The 24,003-nt window shown below is 46.3% G+C and overlaps 1 protein-coding gene across 1 annotated transcript in view; it reads left to right on the forward strand.

Annotated features, from left to right (window-relative positions):
- The first annotated feature begins 298 nt into the window (after positions 1–298).
- LOC125943756 (uncharacterized) overlaps positions 299–24,003 on the forward strand; it is a 46,919-nt gene continuing 23,214 nt past the window's right edge. The window contains exons 1-2 of the mRNA XM_049663262.1: positions 299–474; positions 13,923–14,080. Coding sequence (XP_049519219.1) covers positions 361–474; positions 13,923–14,080 — 272 coding nt within the window. The 5' untranslated portion in view covers positions 299–360. The remainder of the gene's footprint in view (positions 475–13,922; positions 14,081–24,003) is intronic.

The following is a 24,003-nucleotide window of genomic DNA, read 5'->3' on the forward strand; positions in this document are numbered from 1 at the left end:
GTTTTTTTTTTGTCGACTACCCATGGTGCATGCAGCCCATGGTGTCCGACTATTTCAATCAACATGGCGTCCTTTCGAAGTAATTTTTTGGGGGTCATTGACACGGAGTGCACGTACCTCGTCAAAAAACCCAGCAACTGAATAAAACAATATAAATCTAACCGCGGACGTCAGTTTCGTCAGCTGGTGCTAACATCAACCGTGCATGGAATTCGTAGCCTCGTTCCCCGGAGCTAAAAATGATACCACGTGTGCGGCCCACTCGGCCGAAGCATATATATACTCCATCGTTAAAATGTTCTCTGCATTCTGTGAACCGAAGTGTTCATCGAAGCGCTGAGTAAACTTCTTGCTCCGACCATGTTTATTCACTCAACCGTCCTCGCCTTGCTTCTTAGCGTCTTGTCGCATGGGGCCAGTGTGGAACTTCTAGACCTGAACCCTGACCTCGGGCCTTTCCAGGATGAATCAACGGTAATATTGCTTGTCGTAGAGAAATGAAACCGTTTGTGCACCTTGCGGTTAGAAGTGCAATACTGGAGCACGTGACGATGTTCAATGAAGCCAAAGTGTAAGGCTTCCCGTTCCTTATAAAGCTAGCGATAACGTACACGCGCTGCAAACACATGAAAGATATTAGTTTCAAACCAGGCTGGATACCCCCGCGATGCAAGGTCGCAATTTTTTTGGTGTTTTTTTAGAAAAAAAATGTAAAGCAATAATGAATCACTTAAGTGGTGCAAAAAGGTTGAAGGAGTGTTGCCAGGGAACTGTGATCACATAGTCATCATTCACTTCGATGCAGTGCTACTTCTAATGCAGCGCGACAATTTCTGAAGAAAGCGTTGAAACACTGACAAAAAAGGCGTTCTTGGCTCCCTCGTGACCACATTATGCAGGCAGTCAGTACAATATTGCAACAAAGACTTCCATAGTTCATTACTAATTCAGATGTGTTACGAAGAGTTGTCGTGCTTTTTCTTCATGCCGCTTCTCTTTCGCGTTGTTGGCCGTGGCGCATACAATTATGTCCAGATGAACAAATTTATCCTCCAGAAATAATGCTGTCTTCAGAACAGTTAACACATGAGTGGAGTAAAAAGACGGAAAGAATATTTTTTTGAAAACAACCTACATTCAAAGGGAGGTGCTCACACATTGGAAATCTACACAATGTCATAATGGAAACAGACAGAGAGAAAGACCTCTATTAAATAATAAAAAATCGAAAATTGTACATGCATGAAAAGGCAACACCAGTCGTCTTTCCGGTGAGGTGCCTAGATTCCTGACTGCGAAGAATCTGCCTTGCTGGGCTGCAGAGGTCAGTCGTCACACTCAATGACTGGATCCTTCCAAGAGCGACGCCTCAACACCGCAAAGCTATATATGACAGCTTGCTTATCTACCTTATAAGAAGCATAATGGAAACGGAATTGTACCGCAATTGTTGTGCACATCCAGTTCGTTTTGTGGTTGTGCGCTGTACATTTGTAAATTGTTACAGGAAAAGTTTCAATGGCAATTTATTTTTAAATGCGAGAGAAAGGCATTAGGCATTACGGCAAACCTCTTAGTGGTCGCGGGCCCACGATTTCAACCACGTTCACCACATTGCACAATGATGAGCCCACCCGAGTCGCATCCTGTCCCTCTTCGAGGAGCGAAGTGCAACTCATGGTGGTCCCTTGCAGACCAACGTCAGATGCACAAAGGGGGATTTATTGATGCTCGTCCGAGGGATCGCAAGTGGCTTTTTATGCACAGTCCTAGCTGTTGGCATCAGCAACTCGAGCTCGCGTCTCGCGCCGAAGCGGTGGCCGAGTCCACGGCGCGTGTCGCCCCGTATCAATGTGGTGAAAAACGGTACTGGTGCGGCCTACTGACGCTCGGTTCAAGTCAAAAGAGGCGTGAAAGTCAGTTAAAAGGGTAAGTAGGCGCTCACGTTGTGTCGGGTCAAGGTCATCGGCAATAGAGCGCCAATAAACATCCGGTGAGATCCGGTCAGATGGCACATGGGGCGTCAGGTGCTGTTAGGTTACTTGTAGCCCGGTCGTCGGCAGCAGGGAAAGACACAATAACGTCAGCGTCAACAGTCTGGATGGTGCCAATAGTCTCGCCACAGCGCAAAGCCAAAGTGTGCGAATTTGGGTTAGAAACCAGTAGTTCCATAGCACCATGGTGAATCCATGAGGAGGGCGAAATGCAACGATATAGGGTGGCGGCGACTGAAGACGGCAGCGGGTGTGAACAAGACCGTCGCGTCGGCAAGCGATGTGCATGAAAGAGGGACAAATACTGTGTGGAGGAAGGTCAGTATCTGAAGCTACAAAGATCCTGCTAACATCAGGAACTTGCAAGTTGTGAGATGGCAAATCGCACAGAACGGAGAACTGAACTTCAGCACGTGTACAGTCAATGCCGGCATAATGGCGCGACAGAAAATCCCAGCCGAGAATCACGTCGTGGGAGCAACAGGTTAGCACAAAGAATTCAATAGAGTACAAAATGTCTCGAATCAGCACCCTGTCAGTGCACATAGCGACTGGCTGAACTTGTTGAGCAGTGGCTGTTCGAAGCGATAGTACCGAAGGCGTCATGGTCACTTTCCGTAATAAACGACAAATCTTTTCACTAATCACGGATATAGCGGCACCTGTATCTACGAGGGCAAAAAGATTTGATGCCATCCACTGACACTTCAATAACGTTAGCGGGGGAGAAGCGAGGACTTCGATTTTCCGACGACGACGCAGTTCGTGCCTCAGGAACTGCGGAAATCAGTTTTCCGCCTCAGTACTGGCACTGGACCGACGACGCATAGGTGAGAGAGAGCGGCGGCGAGGGGAAGGCGAGCGACGAGCACCAAAGGGCTGGTACTCCGGAGCTGGAACGTCATCAGCAACGTAGACTTTCGGTGGCGGCTGTTGTGGCATACGATATGGTCGGAATCCGTAGCTGGGGCCCAGCTCGCGTGGTGCCCATGAAGGCTGCGGAACGCCGGCGGCAGAAGCGCGCTACATGTCCCGGGGTGTTGCAGGTGTAACATATGGGGCGGTTACCATCAGTGCGCCAAGGATTTGTATCCTGCTGTTGAGCTCCGAAGAAGTGAGCCGCCGGCTGCCGAGGCACATGCGGAGGAGAGAACACCGGTTGGCGAGGAGCCCGTGCAGCCGCCTCAGCATACGTTAGAGGTGCGGCCACGGGAGCCGGCTGACACGGAGATGGAAGAGCTTCGGTCACTTGCTCTTGAATCATCTGTCGGATCGCTGGAGCCAAAGAGTGAGAAGGCTTCTCCGTGGTCGGCAAAATGGAGAGCTGTCGGGCAACCTCCTCCCGCACTAATTTTTTTATCTGCGTCAGAAAAGTTGCCTGGTTGTCGCCAATAACCAATGCTGCTGGCGAATCTTCCGTAGGTGGTGGGCGTCAAGCTAAGCTGCGTTGTTTCCGTAGCTCGTCAAAACTTTGGCACAAATTGATAACGTCGGCCATGGTACGCGGGTCTTTCGCTAACAACATTTGAAAGGCCTTTCAATGTCTTTCATAATGTGTTTTATCTTGTCCTGTTCTGCCATTGATGAATTCACCCGCCTACACAGGTCAATGACATCTTCGATGTAGCTGGTGAACGTATCACCGTGATGTTGTGCGCGCCCACGTAGGCGTTGTTCAGCTCGAAGCTTGCGCACAACGGGGCGCCCGAACACTTCTGAAAAAGTGGTCTTGAATGCAGTCCATGCGTTGAAATCCTGTTCGTGGTTTCGGAACCAGAGGTTCGCGACGCCGGTTAAGTAAAACAACACGTTGTGCAACTTGGTGGCGTCGTCCTACTTATTGCGCCGGCTTACCAGCTCGTACGATGACAACCAATCCTCCACGTCATGATCATCGGTGGCGCTAAAGACGGCAGGATCACGCTGGCGCAACACACCAGAAACGATGACCCCTGGAGGCTGAAGTGAATATTCCTGGGCGGTGTCGTCAGGCATGGTTGCAGCAGTGGGTAGCGTCCGGCTTCTGAGTTCCAGTTTTCGAGGTTACCCAGCACTTCCACCAAATGAACGGGGGATTTATTGAAGCTCGTCCGAGGGATCGCAAGTGGCTTTTTATGCACAGGCCTAGCTGTTGGCATCAGCAGCTCGAGCTCGGTTCTCGCGCCGGAGCGATGGCAGAGTCCACGGCCCCTACATGCATATTCCCCACTACAATATATATATATATATATATATATATATATATATTGCTTTTCGATTTCTACTGTACCTATATTAGAGCACTTGCACGGGCCGATTTTGTGCAGCCCGGCCCGGGCGCGTTTTTACGTTGGGCTGCCCGCCCGTGCCCGACCAAAAGCTTTATGGTGAGACTCTGGCCCAGCTCGGGCCCGGATAAAATATACCCTACCCGCCCGGCCCAGCCCGCCACCTCGTTACCTTAGGCCCGAGCCCGGCTGAACTCGGTCCGAGACCAAAATGACCACCGAGCGGCATCAAAACAATAAAATAATAAAGAGAATAAAAGGAATTTATTCTTAAAGCATAAATACATGTCATATTCAATTATGAACACCATTTGAGCGGTCTGAACGCAAATACCAGCGCGCGAACTAGTACGAATGACCCTGCCGAGCTGTATTGCCAGCAGTTGCCAGCGACCTTGATGCGGCCCAATCCACTTGTATCGCAGCGCCGCCAGGGTATTTTCCCACGTCGGGCGCCTCACTGTAAAGCATGCGCCGCCCCAGCCGCTCGTGCCACTCGACCGGTATTCTAGTATACTCTAACCCAAGCGCAGCCACGACCGGTAGGGAGCGCAGCGCATGGATGGAGTAACTGGAAAAAGAAAGTTTCTCGTTACGCCATGGTACAGCGTAATGCGCTGCTACTAGGCTGCCGGTTGAGAACATGCGTGCAATCATGGATGGAAGCAGTACCGTATTTCAGCCACGTGACGAATTATCTTACCAGTCATCGTTCTAACAATTCGCCGTTGAAGAATCAGCAAGTCGCGAACGCGATTACACCGCGCTGAAAGCAATAATCACATTGATTTTGGTAAGGCATACAATGACATCCTATGGTTTGAGGCGACTTCGGTCTTCCTGGACTTTTACATTCTGTTCAAGCAACGCAAAATACGACGGAAGAAGAAAAGGGAAGTACACAGGAGTAGCACTGCTAGGTTCGAGCTGCGCCGGGCCAACAGGTTTTTCAGAGTCGAGACGCGCCAGGATAACTCGCTGCACGTTACATGCACACCACCAGAAAGTCCGAGCCCGGCCCGGGCCCGCGTCAAAATACCCGAGCCCGGCCCTGGCCCGGGTCAAAAAGCACATGCCGTGCCCGAGCCCAGCCCGAGCCCGTGAAAAAACTCCCCTACCCGGCACGACCCGGCCCACGGGCCGCGCCGGGCCTGGGCTTTCGGGTAAGCCCGAGCGCGTGCAGTGCTCTAACCTATACCACACGACCGGCTTCCCAGACCTCTCACAGACACACTTTCTTTGCATTTTGAAACTGGTAATCCTCACGCAATAAAATGAAAATTTCTCGCCGCAACGGAGCTATACGGTGAACGAAAATTTACAACGCATAGTTTTAATGACAAAGATGGGTGGCGTTATGCACAACATGTGCGCCGAATCAGGCAAAGCGTATCCGCTTACTGCCTAAAGGAAATGTACGAGGCTGGGCTGAACAAACAACTTGTGAGTAAACCGGCAGTTTAGGTGTGCAGCTGATGTTTTATAGTGCTGCGGCGCAACTCGTGCACGCCGAGGAAAATGAAGACATAGTGGGAGGAATATCTTTACGCTTTGTCTGCGACAGATTCCCCCCTTATTATTCGGGTGCAGTAAATGAATGTGCTTCCTCCAAGTAGCGCACTCATTGTTGTCGTTGCCTAAAAAGTGCACGCTGATATTCGTACTTAGCATATGATGTGGCTCCTAGTCTACCGTGTTGACGCAGCTGTTAAAAACCGTATGGCTGACGGTGTGTTCAATAAAAGAGGCATTTGAAGAAACCATCACCATCGCGTTTGGGCCTAAGTGCTGACATAACCTTCAAGCAATGGCCATAAATGCATAGTTTTGAACATCCGCGTGTAATTGTACTGTTATTTCATGATTATGTAGCATTGGAAGTTATATTTGGCGTAATTGAGTCACCCGTTTATGTCGTCATTGGCTATATGATAGCAATGCACCATGCGCCTTTTCCGTAACACCTCGCAACGCCATGTTGCAACCCTATACATATTCTTATAAACTCATGGTAATTATCAAATCTCCTTGTGGTCATTTATGTGTGACAAAGCGAAGCAATTTGCTCCTTGAAGTGTACAACATGCGTGCATCCTACGTTTTAGTAAACTTGATGGCGAATCGCTTTGCCTAATTGTCAGAATTTTCCAATGGGTTTAATTTGTCTTTACATACAACAAGGTAGAAATTGTAACGTTGCTTGCGGTCTCTATTGCGATAAGCTGAATTTAGAGAATATATTGGCAAAGAGGTGCTTCCTAAACGCGCTTTTACAGTATGCCTTATCACCGGTCCGGAAACGCAAGACGTGACATGAACACACCGCAGGGTGCTTTTAGAAACAAGGCAGTTGAGAACTGGCTACATGCACATGGCTTTATGTTTTCGTATACGTACTGTGTTCCTCTACTGTATTGCATCCACGTTGTCGCAGGTTTTTCAGATAAGTAAATAAATAAATAAATAAATAAATGTGTGTGCAGAATTTTTATTTCAAAAAACGAGCACTTTTTCATTATAGCAAAAATTTTTGTTGCATGTAGCTAATATTCGAACAGCGGTTTGTGTGTTATTAGCCTGATAGTATGTGAAATAGACTCAGCGTGATAATTATTATGTAAGTCAGTGTTCAATTTTAATAGTTTTTTTTAAATGCTGCTAAACCTAACGATAGAGGTCGTGGCCAGAGTGGCCCAAACGACATAATAATGGCATAAAAAATGTGTAATTCAAGCGTTCTTTCAAAAACATTAGGATTCCGGATGCGATGAAAGTGCATTTGTCTATGATTATTCGCGTGGCTAACATACGGCCATCATAGCAGATACCACGAATGATTATCACCCAACTGTACCGAAAATTTGGCACTCGCAAGGAAGGCAAAATAGCTTGGGTTTTTCATTGAACAAAATCTTTTCGCAGCCCGAATAGAACATCTGAAGGAAACTGAAAAAAAAATAATGTGCTAGAATGTAAAATCTCCTGCCTATGCAGAACGTCCTGCCTATGAAAACTATTTTTGGAAAATTAAAAAATCTGGCGCGTAGGTATTTGGATTGTAAAAACAAGTATTCACATAATATTGTTGTGAACTATACTAGGTGGGATGTGTTTCTGAAAACTGCATGAAAAAAACAGCTTTGCCAACCAGTGCTTCCAAATATATGTTTCACGAATGGCGCTTCGTGAATACTTCGCAAAAATTGGAGTGTCGTGCAACAGAGCTACAGTGAAACTGCGATTCCTCAGTTTAGGCGACATGCATAAAAAGGTATCTCACAAAAGAAAATGCACTAAGGCACTTTCACTGGAGTGTTTGAATCAACGTGTAGGAAGATCAGCCAATCCTCGCTTGGAGAGCTGCAGGTGGCCCCTCGCAAGCGCGCCAGTGTCGCACACGGTGGTCTTTAGAGAGCTTGGAGCGTGATGCATATGCCGGTCTAATAGTAAAAGCAGGTGTAACACAGCTGCTAGTTGCACCTGCTGGTGTGGCTCATTGGAGGGGGCCTGATATGTTGCGGTGGAACCAGGCTCATACTAAAAGCGACGCTGATACAGTGCCTGTTAATTATTCAGGACAAATTGATTGCAAACAGAAGTAGCCAAACGTCCTCATTTTTGGTTTTCCCCCTTACCCTCATGACGCAATACGGTGATTCCACGAGAGATCAACACGTGTCCGAAAATTCCTATTTCAGATTCCATTGAATATTTTATATTTTGTGCGCATTTCACTAGTTAGCCCGAAAGTGAACTTGCCTTCTTTGCCAAATGAATAATTTAGGAGCAAAGAAATATCGACATTCTTCATGGCACGGGCGCCATTTTCATGCACCGGAAATTCTCGCAAGTTCTAAACAATGTAAAATGCAAAATATTACGGCTACAAAGAAGGCATTTTTGTGTGTAAAATCTATACGTAAAGAAGAGTCCGCAAGCATCGTTTCAGGCTTCTGTGCAAAACGGAAGTGCTTTAGAAAATCTTCTAAATTTGCTACACTTTTCGAAATTTCCTATATTTACGATTTTTTATCTACTAAAGCAATCCATGTAGCCTTTTGATGTTTGGTGGAATATGAGACCTTGACCGGTTTAACGATTCTGCTGAATATTGTTGTTGCAGCACAAATTAGCATTTTTGCTATTTGCGTCAAACCTGTAAATCTGACGTAAATGAACACTATTTAAAAATCAAAATATAAAACAAAACATTTGTAATTTTTCTCGAAATTTCGTAAACAGCTGTCTACAGACACTGGAAAAAGAACATTAAAAATATCTTGCATTATTTTGTTTCTAATGACAATATAGGTGGTAGGCATGAGAGCTTCGCCGGGATGCACCAAGGTGCTAAGAAATTGGGACATCGGCGTAAAAAGAACGTCCATTAGCCTCTGACTTGCCTAAACTTGGCCATGATTGCCACACAAGGGTAATTTTACCCTTATGGTTAATACTTCTGCATAAAATAGCGTTTAGGACAATACTCATTATCTTGAATGTGAGTAAAGATACGTCGACAGAGCAACCATTACATGGCTCATTTTATTTAACAAGTGTGCGTAGCTTGCACCGCCGACAATTTGTTCGTTCTGGTAATTTAGGTTTGTATTTCCTTATTTACTGCAGATTTAACGGTGAGCTCCCTGTGCATGTACACAGGTAACAGAATTTATGGCAGGGAAATGTCTCTAAAAATGTCGTACTCGCCATGGCTGCGTCGGAAACGTCATTATACAATCTAATATGTGTTGTTGGGGGTAACGATGGTGTTGGTTAGGGCCGAGTAATCTGGTAGATAGTGCCAGCGAACGCTCTCGTCTACCGCCTCTTTAAAAAAGAGGTTGAACAGGTGGAAAGAGGCGCGACAGTTCCTCTCAGAAACTTACGTGTTTTGGGAAACATAACCTGTTCCGCACACTCATGAGGAAATTGTCTTCGCCTCAAGTAGAGCGTTTCTGTTTTCAATGAAGTATTGGAAGGTGCAGATGAACGGTTTTGCGTTAACCGGGAGGGAGGGGGGGGGGGGGTGTTCGCGGCGCTAGTTCCTACTCTATGAAACAGCGTATACCTTCTGTGTGGAGGATTCCTTCAACCACTCCTGTATCGTGAAGTGATATTCAAAGTGCTCAGAAGTCTCTACTCTTTAGATACATGGTGATTCATTAGCATTCCTAATTTATTCTGCTGCTTCATTGCCTGCAAGTCAAACATGAGGCGGTACCTACTGAAACTTCAGAATGAAATGCCTATTGCTGAACTCCATAGCCAACATCCACGACTGTAGGCCGAACTTGCTGGCATACAATGCGCGGGGCAGTTTTTGGTGCTCCGCTGACGAATCCGAAAGGATGATGGCGTGCTGAGGAGAACACATTCCTCAGTTTACGAAGCACTGCAGTAATGGCGGCTCTTTGCGCATTTTTCAATGAGACCGACTGATCCAGAGGACCAGATCACGCAGATCTAATGAAGCGAATCTAACAAAGCTTGCTCTTAAGAGGAAGCTCTAGCTCTGGCCCAATTTCGATGTCACCTATTCAAATAGATGTAAAACGCAGAAACGCTTTTCTGAGATAGCCACTAGGCCGATTTTACTTAAAATTGTTGCACATGTGAGAGAAAGGTAAATTCCAGTGACTGTTAAACGTGAAATTTCGATTTATGGCCTTCATCATTTAACTGGAATTTCCCAGTGTTGGTAAGGTTGAAAAAAAATAGAAGCACGGAGTTCACAAATTCGTAGCTCTGCACCTATACGAAAGATATCGCAGACCTGTAAACTGCATCCATTAAAGCATCCAAAGTGGACAAATGTGATATGTGAGTTTATTTCTTACGTGAATTTGTTACAATATTTACAAAGGTTTTGCAAAAGTTTTACACACAAATTAGTCGGCTACTTCAGAGCCATATATAATATATAAATATTGTCCGCTTTCGATGTAATAATAGGTGCAGTTTACAGCATGTGATATCATGTTTCATTGCTGAGTTATAGGGTTGTAAATTTGATAGTTTCGTTTTCTGAAGCTTTGCGATTTTGTCAATTTTATTAAACAGTTGACGACTTAAATAAAAAAATCGCAACTAACAGTCACTATAGTTTCAGTTTTTTTTTAAATTCAACGAACCACGTCGAATATGGTGCCGATAAACAGGAGTTCTCGTTTCACATCTATTTAGATACGAGCACCAGAGCTAAAGCTTCCTCTTAAGGCGGCGGCCGCACCGCCAGAAACTTTCAACGTACTTGGCTTTAATTGTCCTGTCTGCCACCGCCTCCCATGGATCCACTCCCCATTCTGCTACTCTACCAACTGGTCCAAAAGAGACGATTTTCACAAGTGCTTCATCTGAAAACGCGACCAAAATATGGGCGCGAATGATGGCCCAGTAGCGGCATCATTGCACGAATTTACGCAACAAAAGTTAGGCATTCGAGAACTGCGTGTTTGGAATCATAATTCTAGTTTGCAAAAACTGCCCTTGTGTCGCAATCATAACCAAGTTTGGGCAAGTCAGTGGTTAATGGACGTTCTTTTTACGCCGATGTCCCAATTTCTTAGCACCTTGGTGCATCCCGGCAAAGCTCTCATTTCTACCACATATATTGTCATTAAAAACAAAATATTGCAACATGATTTTAATGTTTTTTTTCCAGTGTCTGTGAAGAGCTGTTCCCGAAACTTCGAGAAATTTTTTTTAGTTTGATTTTTAAATAGTGTTCATTTTCGTCAAAATTTCACGTTTGACGCAAATTGTAAAAATGGTAATTTGTGCTGCAACAACAATATTCAGCAGAATCGTTAAACCGGTCAAGGTCTCATAGTCCACGAAACTTCAAAAGGCTACATGGATTGGTTTAGTACATAAAAAATCGTAATTATAGGAAATTTCGAAAACTAGCTAATTTAGAAGTTTTTCTAAAGCACTTCCGTTTTGCACAGAAGCCTGAAACGATGCCTGCGGACTCTTCCTTACGTATACGTTTACACAAAAAAATGCCTTCTTTGTAGCCGTAATATTTTGTATTTTACATTGTTGTGAACTTGCGAGAATTCCCGGTGCATGAAAATGGCGGCCGTGCCCTGAAGAATGTGGATATTTTTTTGCGCCTAAATTATTCATTTGGCAAAGAAAACAAGTTCACTTTCGTGCTACCGAGTGAAATGCGCACAAAATATAAAATATTCAATGGAATCTAAAATATGAATTTTTGGACACGTTTTGATCTCTCGTGGAATCACCCAATAACGTTCTCGCCTCTTGGTCACGTTAAATAACTTGCCCGCCCTCCTCGCCTTCACCCTCAAGTTTAAATGTCTACCATCTTTCTCTTACCTTTTGTTTGCTACTATTTCAAATAAATTCTTTACTCAGCCGTGAGCCTAATCTAGAAATATGATTGTCTGTCATGCAAGTCCAGCTGTCGAAGCTTGCCACATTGGTTTCCATTATGGCCTTGAATATACCAAAGAGTACGCCGACGGCAATGCTCACGAAGCGACAACAGCACCTGCAGATTTTTTTGTTACTAGCAGTAAGTTCACTTCTTAAAGTGCGAGTGAAACGGCTACAGAAGGCACAAGCTGATATTTTTGTAATAGCTTTCGTGAGCTGCCTGAAATAATTCTTAGCTGTATGAATGCGTAATCCACGAAGTCATTGTGACACGCTTGGTCAGTTACGTTTTATTACCAGGTGCAATTCAGAATACGCATCCAATACTGCACCAATACGTGGGTTGCACTGAGATTCTCAGTGGTATGATTTAGATAAATTGCTACAAGCCAACACTCTGAGAATTTGGTGCGTCGATGCACACTCGTTGCTAGTGAGGCCAGTGCACAATACGGCGTGGCAAAGAATATGCTATTAGCGTTGAACGGCTGTGCTTGCCTTCAAGGGTACGATAGAAAATTAAACCAAAACGGCATCGCGTGAATGAAAAATAGGATTCGGGATTAGAGAGTTCGCCTGTGTAAGCGTGGTTGGCCATATTGCGGCCCGAAGGCTCCTGCTACATTACGACCTTGCTCATTATCCTATTTCTCAGTTGTCCGGGCATCTGCGAATAACGAGCGCTCTGGAAAGTGCAGAAATCACCGCAGCCCACCGCCAAGGTGTTCGTCGTGGTCCTGGTGTATTATTGCGACAGGAAACCTTCCGCGGTGTTATCGGCCTTTACTAAAATGGCGAAGCGAATACTTTTCCTGCTATAATGTTTGTTAATCGCATGAAGCTTAGCATTACCTTGACAATGTGTTAGGATGGTTAACTAGATGAAGCGTGAATGAATTCTATGCTGCGTTCCTGAGAATTTCTTAATTAGAGATAGGGACGGTTATGTTCACACAGAAAATTTTTGACTTAGTTACCGCGATTTGAAAACGGAGAGGTTGTTGGAATTCGTGATTAGATAGAAATCACCAACCAGTTATACTGATCAACTGCCCTGTTGTGCTTACTCGAGATAATTAGCATAATAGCAGGACGTTATAGAGGTTAAAGGGGGCCTGCAACTTTCTTTGAGTATTGTAAATAAATACTACTACACGCGACAAGATGCTTCCGTGAACACCTATGCGGTATAATACTGAAATACATCCAGAGGGGAACGCATAATGCCCCTGTAAAATATCGGTGATACTATCCTACGGCCCCTTTCAATCCCCACAAGAAACTTAAGCAGCAAGTGAGTCGTCGTCTTGTGATTTAGGATTTGGAGTTTCGCGAACGCATAGCGAAATGTGTGTCCATATCCTGTTTCGATTGCCGGCACTTTTTCTTTCGCTGTCTTATGTGGATGTGCGCTCTTCGGCCGACCTATAGTAAGTGTACAACTAAATGAGCCCCAATCGACAATTGTGTGTAAATGCGTGTGAGTAGGAGTGAGTCTATGTGAGCCCACGCGGATGCGAACTTTTTGGGAATGGTAACTCTTTGGAATCTGAAACTGAGCTATTGAGTCTGAATCACTCATGTGACATTATGATTTTTCAATTTTGACAAAAAAAACACACTAATTGATCAGCTGAATCTGCGTAATCGCGAATGAATCTGAGTATGTGTGTGCGATTGGCGTCCGTTGGATCCTGTAAGTTTCAGATAGGAGATGTGAAGAAAGCGCATGTGTCCTCTTAATCAAAGTTTCTAGACATAAGCTGCCAGCTGGTTAGCGATTTGCAGCAGCAGCAAGAACCGGTTATAACTTCTATAAGAACGAGCACGCAAGTATCCACTGGCCTGTGCGATAAAGCAGAAAGAGTTTAGGATTGTGCTAGATGCTCCAGATGCACTGCTGCCATGCAGTCTGATCATCGTCTGCGGCACTGGTCTTCTTATAGTGTCAGGCTTGTCCAGGTGATGAGATGTTCCCGAGGAAGGAGCATGCGCCAATGCCAGAATGAGCGGCAAGATGACTTCATAGAAAGCGCATAAATTCGTGCTGTATGATGATCTGGTGCGGCCACCGTAAGATTGTGTGAAGGTCAATTTTGTTACTGCGCATCCGCGCGGCACTGGCTACGGGTACAACCACGTAGCCATCACCTGTACGATAAGTCAGAAAGGGCATAGCATGTTGCTAGATGCACCTGATGCGCTGCATCCATGCAGACTCCAGTGTTCTTGAATGTTGTGTTTGCATATTTTTCAGTGTTTCCCACTGGAGCAATCGTGGTACCAGATGTACAGAGACTTCGAGGAAGACCCTTACTTGGGAGGCAAGAGCAAGTGCGTTAAAGGCACACAGACTGGAGATTTTGTCAGCGATTCAGCTGTGGTAATATTTGAGTACCCACCTGACAGAATCATGTAAGCCACAGTCCCTGTTCTTTTGGAGTAACTATTTCTAAAGATATTTCAAGCTTATTTAGAACCTAACAATTTAGCTACAGCTGTTGCAGTATAGGAAAGTCGCATACTATTGCATTGCTGTTAATGTAAATAAATAGGATTTCATTATTAGTCGACAAGCCATTATCAGAGCTACTGAAAACACGATGCACCATCTACGGTAGGGCAAAACAGAACATATTGACAGCATAAATAAAGGCTTAGGCGACAAACAGAAGTAAACGGTGTTTGCGTTCCCTGCTTTGTTATTTTTGTGTCCACTGGTACTAACGCACGAGCTGTCAGCATGAGATGATTCTCTGATTTCTGATACTGTGTTTCATTTTCTGGCCGATCGTACCTGTTGGAGCTACGCACCTCGAGTAAACAAGAAAATGCCAGCCTACAAGTTGGCACACTAGAAACTCGCAAAACGAAGTGTCATCAGGCTGCTTTAGATAACGCTGCAAATAAATCCTGCTGCCACTGTACTACTGGCACTTTGTTCATTCTGATCGCTTCTTGGATGCAGAATCTTTGCATGCCCTTGATACGTCCACGTGTTTCTGGCCAAATTTTTGCTGAAACAATAACTTTCTTATGAGCATGCTTATGCTCTGAACATTCCCAGGGTCCACGAGCGATCTGTCACTTTGCCTTTGCTGCACAAATTTTCCCACGGCCTGAACGTAGCATAACCTGCGAGTATTAGATGATAAGCAAAGTGCCGGCACTTTAAATAAAGTTTATTTCTTCTTCTTCTTTGTACCTCATGATATTTGTCTAAGCTGTGTAAAATCACCAATACATGTGGTAATCACCAATACAGGCAAGGGTGCAATATACAGCACAAACCTGGACTTGTGACCTGTAGTTGGTTTCCCTGTAGTTGTAGTATATCAATTCCGCCTCTCCAGTGGCAAATGCTACGTAGCGAAGACAGGTCGCTGCCTAACCGACAGGTTCAGAGAACATAACACAACGCGCAGTGGTTGCTTAGTGGCTATGGTGTTGGGCTGCTAAGCCCGAGGTAGCGGGATCGAATCCCAGCCACGGTGGCCACATTTTGATGGTGGCGAAATGGGGAAAAAAACCGTGCACTTACATTTAGGTGCACGTTGACGAATCCCGGGTGTCAGAATTATTCCCGAGTGCTCCACTACGGTGTGCCTCATAATCAGGTCGTGGTTCTGGCACGTTAAACCCCAAAATTTAATGTAATTTTTAACGTAACAAAACTGTAAAAAATGATCGAGAAAGTTGGCTTCATTGCACTGATGCATATGTAGGTGTCATCCACTGATTCAAAGTTGTGGCGTTCAGACCAAAAATAAAGACCCTTTAACTGGACTGATGGTTGAATAATCAAAAGTTGAAACTCTCGTTCCTTTATAGAGTTATCGGTTTGAACTGTTTCTTCCCTCGCGCATGGCCTATAAGCGACCTGAGTGGCATCTATGTGGGTACATTACTCGCTCCCTTTTCCAAACAAATCATTTGCTGATGTTAGCGCATTCGTTCTAGCCTCCTCCTGTCTTCGTTTATTCCGCTTCTTTTGCAGTAAGTCATAACAACAAGGCCAAATTTCTACTATTATAATAACATGTTTCGATGCGCAGATCCGGGGAAAGCAAAGAAAAAAAATAACGTAAACAAGCTAGCGCAAAGCCGAATCTATCGAAAATAAACTTGCTCTTGCATAGTGTGCGATTTATAATAAAGTAAGACTACTACTAATATTAATAGCACTAGTACTAACATAGTAAAATAATAAATTCGTTACCCCTTTTTATAAAATTTACTGCAACTAGTTCTCGTGCCAACGTAACAGTTCTGATTTTTAAGAACTTGAGTGCCTTCATAATGCGCTGTACAGCCACACTAGCCACAGGAGCGAAAGGGGAGGTGTGACTCAGCTTGGTTCCTAATCTATCATGCATGTTATTTTGTGCACTGATTAACATACTGAATGGTTTGGAAAATACATGTCTCGCCATAGTTCAGAAGTATTTCATATCGCATCCTAGAGAGTCCAACACAGATTGGTCTTTGCATGCGTCTTCTCGAACGCCAACGTGACTTTTTGTGTCGGAACACACAATTCCGTTGAACTCCGCCATTGTTACGTCGAGGGCGATCTTGTGCTTGTAACGCCCAGCCTGGGGTTGTTTTCTTTTTTTCTTTTTGGAGATACGACTCCTTGCAGAGCTTTCCACCATTTGAATCAAATAAACACAAATGCCGGATAAAATAGAACACAGATACTAGCCGCTTCTAGTCTCAAGTTCAATGAACACAAACGAGATTCCGTCGTTTACTTTTTTGGCTTCCGTTAGGCACTATGAAGGCAAAGCGTAGCAGTAATTTTCAATATTTTTCAATATTTTTGAAAATATCGTTTTTTCAATATTTTTTGCGTGCCAAGTCATCATTATCATCATCTGCCTATATTTAGGTCCACTGCAGGACGAAGGCCTCTCCCTGTGATCTCCAATTACCTCTGTCTTGGGCAAGCTGCTCCCAACTTACGCCTGCAAATTTCAAACTTCATCACCTCACCAAGTTTTCTGCCGTCCTCGACGGCTCTTCCCTTCTCTTCGTATCCGTTCTGTAACTGTCATGGTCCATCGGTTATCCCTCCTACGCATTACATGGCCTGCCCAGCTCCATTCCTTCCGCTTAATGTCAACTAGAATATCGACTATCCCCGTTCGCTATCTGATCCACACCGCTCTCTTCCTGTCTCTTAACGTTAGGCCTAACATTTTTCATTCCATCGCTCTTTGTGCGGTCCTTAACTTGTTCTCGAGCTTCTTTGTTAACCTCCATGTTTCTGCCCCACATGTTAACACCGGTGGAATGCAATTATTGTAGACATTTCTGCCAAGTCAAAGCGAAGCAAAGCCTTACAAGCATAGAAGCCTTGTATTTATCACATGTGTCGATCGTTAACGGTCAAGCTAAGGTCAAACACTGCTACAAATAGCCTAGGGGCTTATGAGTAAGGTTACACCTCTACTATGTTGTCTAAAAGCAGGTAAACAAATTTCACGTCACGGAACGTAGTCACAGGGTTGAACCTTTTTAAGTGCTGAAGCACTTAGGGAGCCCAGGGCTGTCGGCTTGTAATGTGATCTCATGTCGTCGTGGACACGCACAATAACAGGGTCAAAACAAGTGCAGAATTGATCAAAACCCGTACAAAATAAGCTAACATGATTCAGAGTAATTTAAAAATTAATAATAATTAAGCATTAAGCGCAATAATTAGAAGAACTTGTTAAAATCTTGTAATGTGATCTCATGTCGTCGTGGTCACGCGCAAAAACAGGTTCTCCAAACAGGGTCAAAACAAGTGCACAATTGATCAAAACCGGTTCAAGATAAACTTGATTCAGAATAATTTAAAAGATAGGAATAATCAAGCATTAACCACGTTAATTAGCAGAAAATTGTGAAAATCTTTTCCCAAACGGCAGTTTGGTACCAGCTCAGCGCAAGGGAAGGCTCCACCACCCCACAAGCGCTCGATTCCTCCTCATTCCAGTGCTACTTTAGCACCCAATCAGCGCGCGCCGTGTGACAAGAGAGAAGGAACAGGGCTTCATAAGCAGTTGGCACGCTCCGGAACTTCCTTTTTGCCATGGACGCCAAGCTGCAGGCGCGCACTGAACGACAAGGCTGGCGCATCACTGCTTCGCACTTCCCCAGGTATCACGTTAGTGGAGCTGCATTGGCGCTGGATTTGAACTACACAAGCGCAGGAGTTTTTAAAGGCCGAACGTCATCAATATATTCCAAACACTTTAGACCCTTAGTCGCGTTGAAAACATTATTTGACATACGACCAACGGAAGAGAAGATGCACGGCCGCTACATAAAAAAAAAAAACGGAGAACGCTTAAGCTTTGCCTTTAAGAGTGGAACGCGATAGCGTAATCGGGCCCCGTTCGCATCGAATTTTTGTTTCAGTGAGCTTCAGCGCAAAAACAGAACGTGGGAAAGCCAGCTCACAAAGACCAAGCTTACACTGCTCCTAGTCGGCTTCACTTTTAAACAGAAATGCGTTGGTAGGAAGACGTTCTTCCGGGGGCAATATTAGTCGTCTGATATTAAAATGTGAAGGCCCTAGCACCTTTTTTATTATTTTATTAATTGTTTGCCATTGCACCGACGCGCGCTCGTGTGAAAAACGCATTAAACAGGCGAAGTCCCAATTTGACCTGCCGAGGATGCGAGCGCCATCTGGATAGCATTTTCGCGAGTATATTACCCGAGCGCACCGGGTTGGGATGGTAGAAATGCTGGAAAAGGGGTTTGTGGTTGTGCTTCCTCGTAACATAATGATGTTTTCTTGTACATTCAAAAAACAGTCCGACGCCACCATGTCTGTAGGTTGAGGTTAACTCGTGCTTTGCCATTTTTCTGACGGATTTCACTGTGAGAAATTCAATTTTTGTACACCAAAACTCTGCACCACGTGGAGGGCACCACGTGGTCGGGGTGGTTCGGGATGATTTTCTCCTTCGCTAACACCTTGCGCCACGTGGAGGGGCTGCGCGGTCGGGGTGGCTGGTTATGATCTTTTTCCACCACGGACGCCGACATCCACGTCGACGCCTGATTTTCTGCGACACGGGGCCTTTAACGCTGTCGTGATAAAAAGTTGCGGCCTGCTGCGTAGCGCCGAAAGGGTGTCTCGGGCCTTAGTTCTCCTCGCGCCCGCTCTGGCGTCACTGCTCTAGTACAGCTGGAGTTACTACATATGGTTCCGGCAGGGAGCCACTCTATATGCTCCCGTAGGGAGCATATAGATTAACTTTAGGTACAGCTGTTCGGGAGCATATAGAGTAACTCTAGGTACAACCGTTCGGAGAAGCGCTTCCACAGCCGCGTTGGTATGCGCGACAGTCACCCTAATGTGGCCCTAAATAACGTGTTTTATAATTGCACGTTACAGGTTAAATATTGAAGTCGTTATTATAAGTGCCGATTACCCAACATATGTGAATAGTCTGCCCTAGGAGTGCCAATCGTTTGTAGAGTAGGCCTCAATGCTCTCCATGAAGGCTGCTCGCTCGACTAACCTGAAATGAAAAGAAGTTCTGTATTACGAATAATCGAGAGTTGACGTGTTTCTTCAAGACGAAGCAGTGAGTGATGCAGGCACTGAGAAGGGTGACCAAAGGGCCCTGACGCCTTTTTCTCCTGAAATTTAACTTTTCCTCTATCTCTCTGTTTTCTGCAATCTGACAAGTGTGGCAGGTTGGGCAGGTTAGTAAAGATGTATGACATGAAATCAGTAGCGCGTAAAGAAACGGTGACAACATAAGATAGGCAGAAATGACACGCGCTTGTTCTGTGTACGCTTCTTCCTTCTGCCTCCGTTTTTTTTACGCGCTGGTCATTTCAGATCTTGCCCGTGTTTCTGTTGGCCATGTCCCTCCCAACAGCTCCAATCACCCCGCGCTTGGTATGAAACGCACCTTGTTAGCCCTCTCGTGCACCCTCCTTCCAACAAGAAAAAAGTTTTGGCCATGTGCCTGGATGTACGTTGTTAAGTCACGAATTGGAAACCACTCATGAATGTACGTGAGCGTGTGGAAAATTTATAACTGTAGGGGCAGGCGACAGGAGTGTGAAATGATTCGATGAACCCATTAACACTTTTACTGCAACTTAATTACAAATAACGAATGTACTGCGGATAACCGGGAAAGAAAGTCGGGACCGCAGTCAGATGCAAAAGCCCAATCTTCGTGCTCTTTTTATAGTCATTCTCGGGGAAATGTAATGAACATACCAGCGACCTGTCACTTGGCTCTCACTTGCTTCATTTCCCTGACGGCCCTTCGCGAGAAATATTCTTCAGCCACGCTTCCCGGCGCTGTCGATCGCAGGGGAATTCGTGTTACTTCAGTAGCGTCTCTTCGCTCGGTCAAGTTGCACAGCGGCACACAACAGCTTCGCGGCATCACACCGCTAGAAAAAAAAAAAAACGTCTGCCACACACGCGCACACCAACGAACCGTACTCAAGCACAGGAAGCATGAGGCAAACTGCTCACACACACGATCAGATAAAAAAAAACGCAGACGAGAATGCGCACGAAAAAGCACACCAACACACATAAATCCTGAGACAACCACACTGAAGCATGAACCGGCGTCTGCCTTGCGTACCGGAGCCGTGGCCTCCTGACTAAAAACAGCGGCCACAACTAAAAATTAGCCGAGACGCGCTCGCCCATTGACGACGACGCGACGCACCATGCCGCATCTTTTTTTTTAAGGTAGCGGCCGTAGAAGATGTTTGACACCACAGCAGCATGGTCTAATCCGATAGAAGTACGCCTCCACTGGTAACGACCTACTCATTCACTTGCACAAACTTGCCGCATAGGTAAAATTTAAGCAAGGACACAAAAGTCTACAAAGACACCACGAGAAGTTTTAAACACAATGTTGCCCTACAATACAATGCTCATATTAGGTCGTATCTACCGAAAATGCATAAAGCAGGAGGCGCTTATCTAGGCTTGCCAATAAATCTGGGAGTGACAAACTCATCGTGAAAGCGCAGCTTATTTAGGTGTGCCGATAAAAATGGCTATACTTGCAGCTTTCAGGTTCAAAAGGGTGATCTAACCGACCTGTTTAGTTTCCCGTCCTGATGCTATAAAAGAAATTACCGTCCTTTCGACTGCGTGAAGATGGTCGAACAGCGAAGCTGTGTTAGTTATACCGAGTGTTACGAACGTTATATGTACATGTGTTGCACGTGATGCAATTGCACAAACACAAGTAAACACATATCTGCAACCGGAAGTTTTCTGCTGAAACGTTGCGAGGCGAGAAGAGGCAGTGACTGCCCATGCTACTTGGCGAGTGTCCAGTTCTCTGGTCGAAACTTGCCGGGCGGCCGGGAGAGGCATCAGCTGCAGTCACGCACACCACGCGCGTTCGGTGCGAACGCGGGGAAACGCGGACGGCGTCGGCAGAAGCCTTTTGCGTTGCGCGTTATCCGAAAGGGTGCGCCGCGCAGAGAGAGTGAGAGAGAATAAACATCTTTATTAGGCAAATGAAGCTTTGGAGAGGCGTCCTCTTTCCAGAATGCCTTGAGCTCGGGCCGCTGATCAGCCGTTGTAGATCCTCGAGGTCGGAGCTGGTCAAGGCTCTCTCCCAAAGCTCTTTGGTGTGATAAGAGTTCGGAGGATTTAGCGGTACCTGTCTGCAACCCCCTACTATGTGCCTGAGGGACCCGGGCTCTGCGCAGAAGCGTTGCGCAGAAGCATTGCACAGAAGCATTGCGGAAAGAATTCTGTAGGGGCTATGAGGTGATTTCTGGTTGGGTGGGGGAATCTATTAACCTATACAACTCGGAGGAATCGCTCCTGCTCTCTAGGTAGGGACTTGAGCGGGGGTGCGCATGTTCTGCGGCTTAGCTTGTAGTAGTGTGGGATGTCTTGGTACGAGACTAGAGTGTGCATGCGCTCGGGTTCGGATTCCTTGGCGTCGTCACGGTGGGTCAAATCTCGAGCCACGTGGTTGTCCACCTCATTGCCAGGAATACCGTGATGAGCTGGCGCCCAGATGATCCTGACTGATCTCTTTGGTCGCTTTTGATTGATGATCTTGAGCGTAGTGACATGGATTCTGCCACTAGCGAAGTTGCTGTAAACCTGTTGGGAGTCGGTCACGATGTGTTCAAACTCTGGGAGATCGGGAGGGCTATGGTCGCTTCCTCGGCTTGGAGCGGATTGTTTCGGGTGAGCGGAATGGCAGCTCCGGTGTTCTTTGCTGGAGACTGCGGTGGCTGTTGTGGTTGTGCGTCTGGGGTAAGATCCCGCATCCGGGTAGGCTGTAGAGGCTTGACTCCCGTACTGCGTGTGAGTGGCCCGGGCCCAGACCTCCCTTTGCTGTACATGGTGCACTGGGTGCATGTTGTGAGGTAGGGGAGGTACTGTGATATTACTCCGGATGGCATGGGGCAAGGTCATATCTGAGGTGGCGGATGGCTAAGTGGAGCAGAGCCCCATGCGTAAGAGGACCTCCACGCTTCCGTAACCGCCAACCTTATTCGCTGGCTAGATAAATGTGCCTCCATCAGTTCCTCAGCCGTGTTGTGCACCCGTAATCGTAGTAGGCGTTCTGTGGCCGTACTGATCACCTGCTTATATGCCTTTCTGATCATTGTGTTGATTTTCTTGAATTCCGTCGCGTTGTGTAGTGCGTATGGAGTAGCTTAAGTTATTCGAGACACGACGAAGGCTTGGACAATCCGAAGCGTGTCCTCCTCCCCCATACCTCTTATCTTGGTTCTTATTTGCCGGATCATGTAGGACCAGGAGAGGATGAGAGCCGCGCCGAGAGAGGGCAGGTTACGGGACCAGCAGAGGTGAGGCGTGCTGGGGGGAAGATGCGACCAATGAGAGGACGCGCGCAGGGGGGAGAAGCCCACGAGGCCATAGAGCAAGTGATTAGAACAAAGAAAATTCCACTTGGATGGCGAAAAAGCAGATGAACCTCATCTACAAAGGTGAAGGAGATAAGGATAAGCCGAGCTCGCACAGGCCAGTTACAGTAACGTCGGTGATATATAGAATGGTAATGCACGCCATAAAATTAGAACTGTTGAAGTGGGTGGAGAAAAACCATGTATTCGGGGAACTACAGAATGGTTTCAGGCTAGGCGGATGCTTAGAGGAAAATATTGCCACGAGACAGTGAAGGGGCTGCTACTGTCGGTCGGACGAAGACGACGGCGACGAAGTGGCCAGAGGCGCGCGACAGCCTTGCATCCGTCGCTGCTGCTTGTCCCAAACCTTGTATATAGCCATACTCACTCCCTAAATAAACGTTATCCCCGTAACATCTTTGGTGGAGGTGCTGGGTAAACCTGTCAACGTACCGGCTCCGTCAACCAAGCACGGAACTTCGAAGCGGTCGCCGTCTTGGTTGCTCCGCGATGACCAGTGAAGTGTCGACGGTGCAGCAGCCACCGGCTCCTGTGATTCTTTTGCACCCACAAGACCCGGGAACCTTTTCTGGCACAGATGGCTTGGATGTCGAAGACTGGATCGACATGTACGAACGCGTCAGCAACCGCAACAGGTGGGACCCCACGGTTATGTTAGCCAACGCGATATTCTATCTGAAAGGGACGGCACGCGTGTGGTACCGGACGCATGAAGAAGATCTTACAAGTTGGGACGCTTGCAAGGCGAAGCTGCGTGAGTTGTTCGGCAGATCATTTGACCGACAGCAGGCCGCTAAAAAGGAGTTGGGATCTCGTATCCAGACGACCACTGAAGCGTACATTTCGTACATACAGGACGTCCTGGGCCTTTGTCGAAAAGTTGACGCACAAATCGCCGAAGATGACAAGACTTCGCATATTTTGAAAGGAATAGCCGACGACGCGTTTAATCTACTGGTGTGTAAGGACTGTACGACGTTCGACGCCATAGTTAAGGAATGCCAGCGCTTTGAACAAGCGAAGAGTCGCCGCATCACCCGCCAGTTCCTTCGGCTACCTAACACTGCCGCCACATCATCATGCGAAGACCCACCGACGCCTGTACCGGCTACAGCGTCAGAAGATGTAACGCGTATTGTCCGCCGCGAACTTGAAGCTCTAGCTCCTACGGCCGTTCTTCCAGACGTTCAGTCAGCCAACCTGCCCACCGTGTCACTAATAAAAGCAGTCGTCCGCCAGGAGTTCGCGAACATGGGATTATCATCGGCCGTCTGTTCCATTCGTACATCCGAACGTACCCCTGCAAATGTCACCCAGAACCAGGTCTACCCTTCGCGCTACAGAAACCCGGCTGACTGGAGGACGGCAGACGACCGACCCATATGTTTCAACTGCTCTCGCGTTGGACACATTGCCCGTCACTG

The sequence above is a fragment of the Dermacentor silvarum genome, chromosome 3 (genome assembly GCF_013339745.2).
Source record: "Dermacentor silvarum isolate Dsil-2018 chromosome 3, BIME_Dsil_1.4, whole genome shotgun sequence".
NCBI lineage: Eukaryota > Metazoa > Arthropoda > Arachnida > Ixodida > Ixodidae > Dermacentor > Dermacentor silvarum.